Source organism: Oncorhynchus mykiss, chromosome 2 (assembly GCF_013265735.2).
Source record: "Oncorhynchus mykiss isolate Arlee chromosome 2, USDA_OmykA_1.1, whole genome shotgun sequence".
NCBI lineage: Eukaryota > Metazoa > Chordata > Actinopteri > Salmoniformes > Salmonidae > Oncorhynchus > Oncorhynchus mykiss.
The window spans coordinates 81386296-81396534 of record NC_048566.1 but is presented as its reverse complement, the minus strand read 5'-3'; the positions used below and the strand labels follow the sequence as shown (position 1 = coordinate 81396534).

General features: G+C 43.2%; 1 protein-coding gene across 1 annotated transcript; it reads left to right on the top strand.

Annotated features, from left to right (window-relative positions):
* The first annotated feature begins 3910 nt into the window (after nt 1-3910).
* LOC110497549 lies at nt 3911-6611 on the top strand. Its single transcript, XM_021573705.2, has 4 exons — nt 3911-4292; nt 4472-4565; nt 4880-4967; nt 5216-6611. The coding sequence occupies exons 1-4, from the start codon at nt 4241-4243 to the stop codon at nt 6146-6148; spliced, it is 1167 nt and encodes a 388-aa protein (XP_021429380.1). The 5' UTR covers nt 3911-4240; the 3' UTR covers nt 6149-6611.
* The last annotated feature ends 3628 nt before the right edge of the window (nt 6612-10239 follow it).

Sequence of the window (10239 nt, the reverse complement as noted above, 5' to 3'; positions counted from 1 at the left end):
TGGCCAAGATTGTCCAGGGCCTCTCCATGACCTTTCAGCCTGTGAAGGTGACCCTCACACTGCTTTCCTAGAGTTCAGCTACTCCACTGACTTGCTGCATCTGCTCACTGACCAGGGTGAGTACTCATTCATCCCACCTCATCCTGTCTTTGAATTGTTGTCTCCCTCCTCCTCCTCTGCCCTCTTCTCAACCCTTAGGACCCATAAAACTCAAAACTTTAGGAGTAAAGGAAAATAACTATTATAAAAAAATGTGTAAGGATTATTGTATTCTTGTGGACAATCAGTGATTCCAACCAGGAGCCTTTTGCCTACGGGCCAACGCATTTAACCGCTAGGTTACCTGCCACCTGTATCGCACTCTCTGTATATCTCTGTCTATATCTCTCAACTTTAGAGTAAAGTAACTTCAATAAAAAAAATATGAGGGAAGATACGTATAAGGGGTAAATATCAGAAGTGGAGGGAATAATCTCTGTTTCTTACTTGTCAAGTACCTTCTGCCCTCTCCCTCTCTATCTTGATTGGTTGCAGGACACAGACCTGATGAAGATCACCACTCAGGCAGCAAAGCACACACACCAAGCAGCACTTAAGAGGATCCTAAGAGAGGACCAGCCAATAAATATCATATGTATTAATAGTATTAATCATATGAAACAAATCAAATTAATTCAAAAGAATAATAGTCTGTCTCCTCTTGTCTATTGTACTGCCTCGTCTTCTATGTGGCGATGCAAAGACTTTTACTAGTGAAGGGTATTTCAAGTCTTTTCAGTCTGCGTTTTCAATATCCTCCGAGGCAGTTCCGAACAGCTCTGGGGGAGAGGGGATCAGACTGACATTAAAAGGTAATACATTTTGACATTGGGGGGGTCTCTACCTGGGTCCTCCAAATCACCAAGTCCGCCCCTGCCCATGTGACATGGGCAGAGCACATATGGGATGGGGCCTTCATGAATATAAATGTTGATTAAATGTTGATTAAATAACTATTTTCACTACCTTTCTCTTGTTCTCTGTATACCGCCATAAGCAAACAGGAAAATGCTCATCCAAAGGTGGCGCTCCTAGAGGCCGGGGACTTTAATGCAGGGAAACTTACATCCGTTTGACCTCATTTCTACCAGCATGTTAAACGTGCAACCAGAGGGGGAAAAACTCCAGACCACCTTTACTCCACACACAGAGACTCGTACAAAGCTCTCCCTCGCCCTCCATTTGGCAAATCTGACCATAATTCTATCCTCCTGATTCTTGCTTACAAGCAACAATTAAAGCAGAAGCACCAGTGACTCGGTCAATAAAAAAGTGGTCAGATGAAGCAGATGCTAAGCTACATGACTGTTTTGCTAGCACAGACTGGAATATGTTCCGGGATTCTTCCGATGGCACTGAGGTGTATACCACATCAGTCACTGGCTTCATCAATAAATTCATTGATGACGTCGTCCCCACAGTGACTGTACGTACATACCTCAACCAGAAGCCATGGATTACAGGCAACATCTGCACTGAGCTAAAGGGTAGAGCTGCTGCTTTCAAGGAGCGGGGCTCTAACCCAGAAGCTTATAAGAAATCCTGCTATGCCCTCCGACGAACCATCAAACAGGCAAAGCATCAATACAGGACTACAATTGAATCATACTACACCGGCTCCAACGCTTGTCGGATGTGGCAGGGCTTGCAAACTATTACAGATTACAAAAGGAAGCCCAACCGGGAGCTGCCCAGTTACACGAGCCTACCAGACGAGCTAACTTACTTCTATGCTCGCTTCGAGGCAATTAACACTGAAACATGCATGAGAGCATCAGCTGTTCCGGATGACTGTGTAATCACGCTCTCCGCAGCCGATGTGAGTAAGACCTTTAAACAGGTCAACATTCACAAGGCCTCAGGGCCAGATGGATTACCAGGAAGTGTACCCCGAGCATGTGCTGACCAACTGGCAAGTGTCTTCACTGACATTTTCAACCTCTCCCTGTCTAAGTCTGTAATACCAACATGTTTCAAGCAGACCACCATAGTCCCTGTGCCCAAGAACAGTAAGGTAACCTGCCTAAATGACACCGACCCGTAGCACTCACATCTATAGACATGAAGTGCTTTGAAAGGATGGTCATGGCTCACATCAACACCATTATCCCAGAAACCCTAGACCCACTCCAATTTGCATACTGCCCCAACAGATCCACAGATGATGCAATCTCTATTGCACTACACACTGCCTGTTCCCACCTGGACAAAAGGAACACTTATGTGAGAATGCTATTCATTGACTAGAGCTTAGCGTTCAGCACCATATTGCCCTCAAAGCTCATCACTAAGCCAAGGACCCTGGGACTAAACACCTCCCTCTACAACTGGATCTTGTACTTCCTGATGGGCCACCCCCAGGTGGTAAAGGTATTGCTCAGTCCTTTCCTGTACTCCCTGATCACTCATGACTGCCTGCATGGCCAGGCATGACTCCAACACCATCATTCATTTTGCAGATGACACAACAACGACGAGACAGCATATAGGGAGGAGGTCAGAGACCTGGCCGTGTGGTGCCAAGCCAACAACCTCTCCCTCAATGTGATCAAGACAAAGGAGATGATTGTGGACTACAGGAAAAGGAGGACCGAGCATGCCCCCATTCTCATCGACGGGGCTGTAGTGGAGCAGGTTGAGAGCTTGACGTTCCTTGGTGTCCACATCACCAACAAACAAATATGGTCCAAGCACACCAAGACAGTCGTGAAGAGAGCACGACAAAACCTATTCCCCCTCAGGACACTGAAAATAATCGGCATGTGTCCTCAGATCCTCAAAAGTTTCTACAGCTACACCATCGAGAGCATCCTGACTGGTTGCATCACTGCCTGGTATGGCAACTGCTCTGCCTCCGACCCCAAGGCACTACAGAGGGTAGTGCGTACGGCCCAGTACATCATTGGGGCCAAGCTTCCTGCCATCCAGGACCTCTATACCAGGCGGTGTCAGAGGAAGGCCCTAAAAATTGTCAAAGACTCCAGCCACCCTAGTCATAGAATGTTCTCTCTGCTACTGCACGGCAAGCGGTACCGGAGCGCCAAGTCTAGGTCCAAGGCTTCTAAACGGCTTCTACCCCCAAGCCATAAGACTACTGAACATTAATCAAATGGCTACCCAGACTATTTGCAATGCCCCCCCTCTTTTACGCTGCTGCTACTCTCTGTTAATATCTATGCCTAAGTCACTTTAGTAACTCTACCCATATGTATATATTACTTCAATTAGCTCGACTAACCAGTGCCCTGCACATTGACTCTGTTCCGTTACCTCCTGTATATAGCCTGGCTATTGTTATTTTACTGCTGCTCTTTAATTATTTGTTACCTTTTTTTCTTTTTTTTCTTAAAACAGCATTGTTGGTTAAAGGCTTGTAAGTAAGCATTTCTCTGTAAGGTATTTGGCGCATGTGACAAATACAATTAGATTTGATTATGTATGAATATTTTTAATGAGGTTTTACTTTCTCAACTTCTGTAAGTGAGAATGAGATGTAAACACTTGTAATCAATGCAGTGATAAATGTACACGTCTCTAAAGCTTTCAGTGTTTTAAATCAGACCCTGGAACGCTGTTTTATATTTGCCTAGGCTTACTTTATAATAGGTTATGCATTATATAACGTTGGCACAGACATATGATTAGGGGTAGTTCATAGGCCAAAATTGGGGGGTTGCTGTGTTCTGTGTGGTTTCACACTTTAATTGCAAAATGAAGCAGTTCGGGCTAGTTTGAAATAGAATATGTTTACCAAAGATGGTAGGCCTTGTAGTATTTTGTGGCCTAGATGCTTTTAGTAGCCTACCCTTTGGGACCTCCCTTACTGAGCATACTAAAAGAAAGCATCGCGCACAACCTAACCAATCGAATTCGTCTATTTCTCGACGGAGCCTTCTTCCCTACTGCCCTTGTGAAAAACCCTCCTCCAGGGTGAATGGAATGAATATATCCTTCCTTTTTATTTGATCAGTCCTAAACATCGGACTGTAATCAGATATATGTAAATCATTAATAGTAAGAAAACCCGTATATTATTGGACTTTATTGTGGATTATATAAATAGGGCACTTCACGAAGGAGGACTAGGCGGGTGCGACGAGGGATCGAGGGACGCCGCCATATTTGCTCTTGCTAGCTAGTGCACTACGAGATACGTGCTTTGTTTCGTGTACCCTTCATTTTAGTACCCTTGTATTTGTTCATGATGGAAGCGATGGATAAAAGGCCTTTTGGTTCAGAATATAACTATAAAAGTAAGTTTTATGCCAACCACGAATGTCGTTTTCTAAAATTTGTGTTAACCTAATTGTTTATGTTAAGCATAGGGTATTATTTTGCGACGCCGACTTGGGAGTCTGTTAAAGTTATCAAAGTTATTTGTTTACTGCTGATGATGGATATACTAACATTGTTGTATTTTTTACCCAATAAGTGTCGGAAAATGACATATCCAGATTGATAAAATTGCGTGCAACGAATGACGCCATCTTCACCGGGAAGAGAAACTCTGCCATGCCTGCCTGGAGGTGAGTGAGTGATACAATGTCTGATACTCAAAACAAAAGTGGATGTTTGATGGCTTTGATAATGGCAATTAGTTGTGGCTTTCATCTATATGCTTACCTCAAAATAAACTGTATCTTATGCCACTTTATTTGATATGAGAATGTTATATTTGATCAATTTTGTTGATAAATCAATGTTGAATCACTGATGTACATTTCCTAACAAAAATATAATTTGAAAAACATGTAGGCCTATAGGAAAGTCAGTGTTTTAAGAGCTAGTTATGAAGATGAAACCCTATCGATATCTGACTTAACTCACTTTGATTCTGCAGAGCAATGTTAGTGGAGTTGGGTCTCGAAGGAAAGCTGACAACTGGGCAATTGAAAAAGAAGTGGGAAAACCTTAAAAAGAAATATAAGGTAATAATTATGAATGCAATTGAGTACAGGAAACAAACACCCTTGGCCTTAACTCAAGATGTATTATCTTCTATTTGAATCACGCTTGAACACAGATTCTAGGCTTTGGTTCCGGCCCAGTACTAACCCGATGTAACTAATCAAGGGCTCAATGATGCATTTAATCAAGTGTGTGTCGTAACCATAAATCCTGCAAAGACAAGTAATAGAACATTAACCTGATTTTACCCTGTCATCTTTCTTTGTAGGATTTTAAGTACCCTCCTCTTGGCATGGAGAAAGTCAATCCAATGTCCTGGCGTTGGTTCCACCTCATGGACGATGCCATCGAGGGTCGCCTATCTGGGTCTGCCCGTATCCTAAACCCTTCACTGTTTGATTTTGGGGAAGTTGGGGACGTTTCATTTGCGTCCTCTCCCACTACCTCTCCCATAGCAAACAAGAGACTTTGTATGAGGCCGGAGGGGGGTGAGGGGACAAACATTTTTGAGTTCTGGGCCAAAGCACAGTTGGGGGAGAGTGTTGGGGCTGCGAGCACGGTAGCAGATGGACAAGTGGCGTACACAGACGCAGCTACAGAGGAGATCCGTAGGGCTGCGGTGGAGTGTGAGAGGGCCCTGCGAGAGGAGGGCAGGGGTGGGGGTCAGAACGAGAGGGCCGCGCCTGACAAAATGCCAGTGGGTGGATACGGGAGGACCATGGCTGAGGATGTAGAGACCATAGCTGAAGACGGAAGAGCCATGTTGGTGAGAAATCCTGGCAGGAACATTGAGAGGGAGACTGCTGAACTAGAGAGACAGATAGCAGATTTGGAGAAGGAGAGGGAAGTGTTAGAGAGGGAGCAGGCTGATTTTGACAGGGAGAGGTTGATATTGGACAGAGAGAGGGATGTGGTGAACAGAGAGAGGGTGGCTGTTGAGCGAGGCAGAGCATCACTGGACAAGGACAGAGCGGCGATGGATAGGGAGCGAGCGGCGATGGAACGGGAGCGAGCCATACTGGACAGGGATAGGGCGTCAATCGAGAGAGAGAGGACAGAGCTGCAGAAAGAAAAGGAAGCCCTAATGAAAAGCAAGATTTCCAGGAACAACGGCTCTGCTGATGTAGAACTGGACTCATCTACTATAGAGAAGAGAGAAAGACTGCTTTCCATATTTGAAAGACTTGTTGATAAGCTGTGAAAATGAAACATTCAAAAAACGTGTCTAGGTGAAGGATACTATAGGTGACAGTGCGTACAAGACATGAACAGGTTTCTATGTCACCAGGCCCCTTATCATTGTGATCATTTTCATAAAGTTATCTAGTGGTGGCTCTCAGATCCTCCCTGCAGACACTGGGAGTGCAGTCATTTAATTAGTGCTTGGTGAAATGAGCATTGAGTATGAGGTTTCACCTGGAAAAAGAACCCGCTACGATGTTTGTTGCGCTTGTTCTGTTTTAATTTTTTTTTTGTAGCTTGTTTACCATTAAATGTCATCCACTATTTAAATATAGGTTTACACTATGAGAAATGACAATAATTTCTGTTCCCTAAATGCATTTGTTAAACTGCATTTGACCATTATTTATGTTCTGTTCGATCTGCCAGAGTACCAGTGTAATGCTATACTGTTAATAAAGCCCACTTTTTTTTTCTTCGTTCCTCTAGTTGTCATATACTGCCATTACTATGTAATTACCCTCTACCGAGGTAGTAAATATGCATGAATGCATTCAGTTGTACAACTATAGTCTTTTACAATAAGCACTATGCAACTGCCTATATTTACATACCTGGTACAATGTAATGCTCCTCTATGACCCTGGAATAATACCTATAACATAATGACATAGCCTTCCTCACTGCCAACATGTCAATGTTATGATCATTTTATTTACTTTAAAAAGGTGTGCTTGAATCATGCAAAGACAGTCAGATTAATGTTATCAGGTTTCCAGATATTTATCCAGTCAACATTTTCAGAAAGAAATAATCTCAAAAACATCTGTCAGACAACAGTCAGTCCATAATTATTCCATCTGTGCCTAATGGACAGCTCCTGAGATACTATTGTACAGCATTACAAGTTTAATAAAGTCAAAAAAGGTAATGAGGTTTTCTGAACACCAAACGCATTAGTTCTTGTCACACCTTTTTTGCTTTGTGCAAAATCTGTACGATTCCATTGGCTGGAGACTTCCAATGGTGTCACGTGCCCTGCAAAAGGATTGTACATGTTAGCATTTTAAAATGCTCACATACAAAAAAACTAGAGAAAGTTGCCAGTCAACTCAACACTCATGACCTTTTCTTGACAGACAGCTGGTTGCCAGGCCAGGGAGTGTCCATTGGTTGGCTGTGGACACCAGGGCCTGAGAGATCCTGAAGTCATTGGAAAAACGTTAGGCCATTACCTCACAAGAGTGATGTGCCTAAACAAAACATCTGGGATACCTTGTCACAGCATAGATGTTCGTTAGAGGAAATGCCTGTATCCAACATGTGACACAATTACCTGACTGTGGCACGACGTGCCAGAGAAGACACTGACTGACTTCAAGGGGAAAGACCAAGCAAAACAGGTGCATGGCTGTGGGACAGAAAATCCAAAATAACTAAAAATTCCCCTCCAAGAGGAAATAGAGATGTGCATGTGATAATCCACCATGCATTAGCAGTACAAGCTCTGAAACATCAAAATAACTATAAACACTTGGAAGGAGTCATCAGACAGAGAAGAGCATACAATATACAAAAGATGGAGCTTTATAAAATGTTGGTCATTTTTTATGTTTACTGCACACCTTGATGCCTGTAGTCGGTGTGTGCGAAGTTCAAATGTGTGCCAGTCATGTTGAGAGTGCATATAGGGTGCTTTGTTTTTACACTGCTGCTACTCGCTGTTTATTATCTATGCAGTCACACGGCAAACTACCAAATTACCTCGACTAATCTGTACCCCCGCACATTGACTCAGTACCGGTACCCCCTGTAACATAGCCTTGTTATTGTTATGTCAGTTTCTTGTGTTACTTTTTTAGTTTATTTAGTAAATATTTTGTTAACTCTATTTCTTTAACTGCATTGTTGGTTAAGGGCTTGTAAGTAAGCATTTCACGGTAAGGTATACATACACCTGTTGTATTCTGCACGTGACAAATTTAATTTGAGTTCAGCCACACCCCTTGCTGACACATGTATTAAAATCGAGCACACAGCCATGCAATTTCCATAGACGAACATTGGCAGTAGAATGGCCTTACTGAAGAGCTCAGTGACTTTCAATGTGGCACTGTCATAGGATTCCACCTTTCCAACAAGTCAGTTTGTCAAATTTCTGCCCTGCTAGAGCTGCCCTGGTATGTGAAGTAGAAACGTCTAGGAGCAACAACAGCTCAGCCTCGAAGTGGTACGCCACACACGCTCACAGAACGGGACCGCCATGTGCTGAAGCACATAGTGCTTAAAAACCACCTGTCCTCGGTTGCAACACTCACTACCGAGTTCCAAATTGCCTCTGGAAACAACGTCAGCACAAGAACTGTTTGTCGGTAGCTTCATTTAAAGGGTTTCCATGAACGGGCCGCCGCTCACAAGCCTAAGATCACCATGCGCAATGCTAAGCGTCGGGTGGAGTGGTGTAAAGCTCGCTGCCATTGGACTCTGAAGTAGTGGACACACGTTCTCTGGAGTGATGAATCACGCTTCACCATCTGGCAGTCCGACAGACGAATCTGGGTTTAGCGGGTGCCAGGAAAACGCTACCTGCCGGAATGCACAGAGACTGGCCTGCAGAGCCCTGACCTCAACCCCATCGAACACCTTTGGGATGAATTGGAACACCGACTATGAGCCAGGCCTAATCGCCCAACGTCACCAATGCTATGTGGCTGAATGGAAGCAAGTCCCAGCAGCAAAGTTCCAAAATCTAGTGGAAAGCCTTTCCAGAAGACTGGGGGCTGTTGTAGCAGCAAAGGGGGACCAACTCCATATTAATGCCTATGATTTTGGAATGAGATGGTCGACGAGCCGTTGTCCACATACACTACAAGACCAAACGCATCTTAAGTGTGTTAAGTCTAAAGACAAGTCAAACGCATTATCTGCTGATGTATGCATGTCCTGTGGCGAGAAGGAAAACACTTGCAGAAAATTATCTGGGGTTATTTAACTGTAGAATTGACACTTCTTTCAGAATCAATGGAAATATCCTAGTAGACAATGTTCATTAAATATTGGGTAGTATTATTCGTGGCCATGGTTCCAAGGGGTGAAGTGAAAGGCCCACATTGTACGCCCAATTTCTTCTCGTCACACTGAGACACAATAATAAACATCTCAGTGATGGCGATTCTTTGGCCTGTTCTTTCATGATATTGCTCTAATGGCGAGTAGTTTTGTCTCTGAAGTTTCAGATTGCTGTTCAAAGGACCTTGTTTTCCCTGGCAACTTCGTGGCTTTTTCACCGACTTTCGATAGCAAGGACTGAATGTTCGTGGTTATTTTAAAGCCATTGCATCAAAACACATAGCTACCAAATTTTTGTTTTTTAATATCATGGAAAAAAAGTTATGTTTAGGACGGTCCTTTCTGTCAAATGGCTATTGTAGCTAGCATATCACAGAATTGACATCTACAGAAAATATTTTTGTTAAAATGTTTTCATTTTGTTGAAAAGATTGAATATCCTCGTAATATGCAAGAAAAAACTAATTTTTTTAAAAGTGGCGATGTGTCAACTATAAACTGCTGCAGAATTTGTGAACAAATATTTGGATCCAGTTGCGTTGTTTTTCTACCCCATGTTACACGGTTACGACACAGGAAACAACCAATCATATTGGTTGAAATACATGACACATCAAATTCATATGGATCGTCTATAACGTCGAAGTATATGCATATACTGACAAGATACTTGTCTCAATGGGAGTAGTTGTCCACAAAGCGGCACCTGTGTCAAGCTCCCGCCTATTCCTTTCTTTGGATTGGTGGATACATATATTTAAATACATGTTTTAGTATTCAATAAGGGTTGTTGACGTCAACAGCCTGTATTCAATTGGGATATGCTATTTTCGCCTTCACCTGCTCGTCGCAACTAGGAAACTCGAAAATGTTCAGACTCGCTAACTCATTGAAGTCAACAACCGCGTTCATCCAGTTAGCATTTCGGAAATGTCTGAGTTTCCTAGTTCCGACTTGCATGTGAACGTGGCATAGGGTGGTAGACTATGCTAGTAGTCTCATTTAATGAATGCACCATGCCATCTCGAGACAACTCCAAAA

Excerpts from the sequence above, each read along its gene's own strand:
- LOC110497549 (XM_021573705.2), top strand. The coding sequence starts at position 4,241 with ATGATGGAAGCGATGGATAAAAGGCCTTTTGGTTCAGAATATAACTAT. Across the intron at positions 4,293-4,471 it reads TTCAGAATATAACTATAAAA|TGTCGGAAAATGACATATCC; the intron begins GTAAGTTTTATG and ends TTACCCAATAAG. Across the intron at positions 4,566-4,879 it reads TCTGCCATGCCTGCCTGGAG|AGCAATGTTAGTGGAGTTGG; the intron begins GTGAGTGAGTGA and ends TTGATTCTGCAG.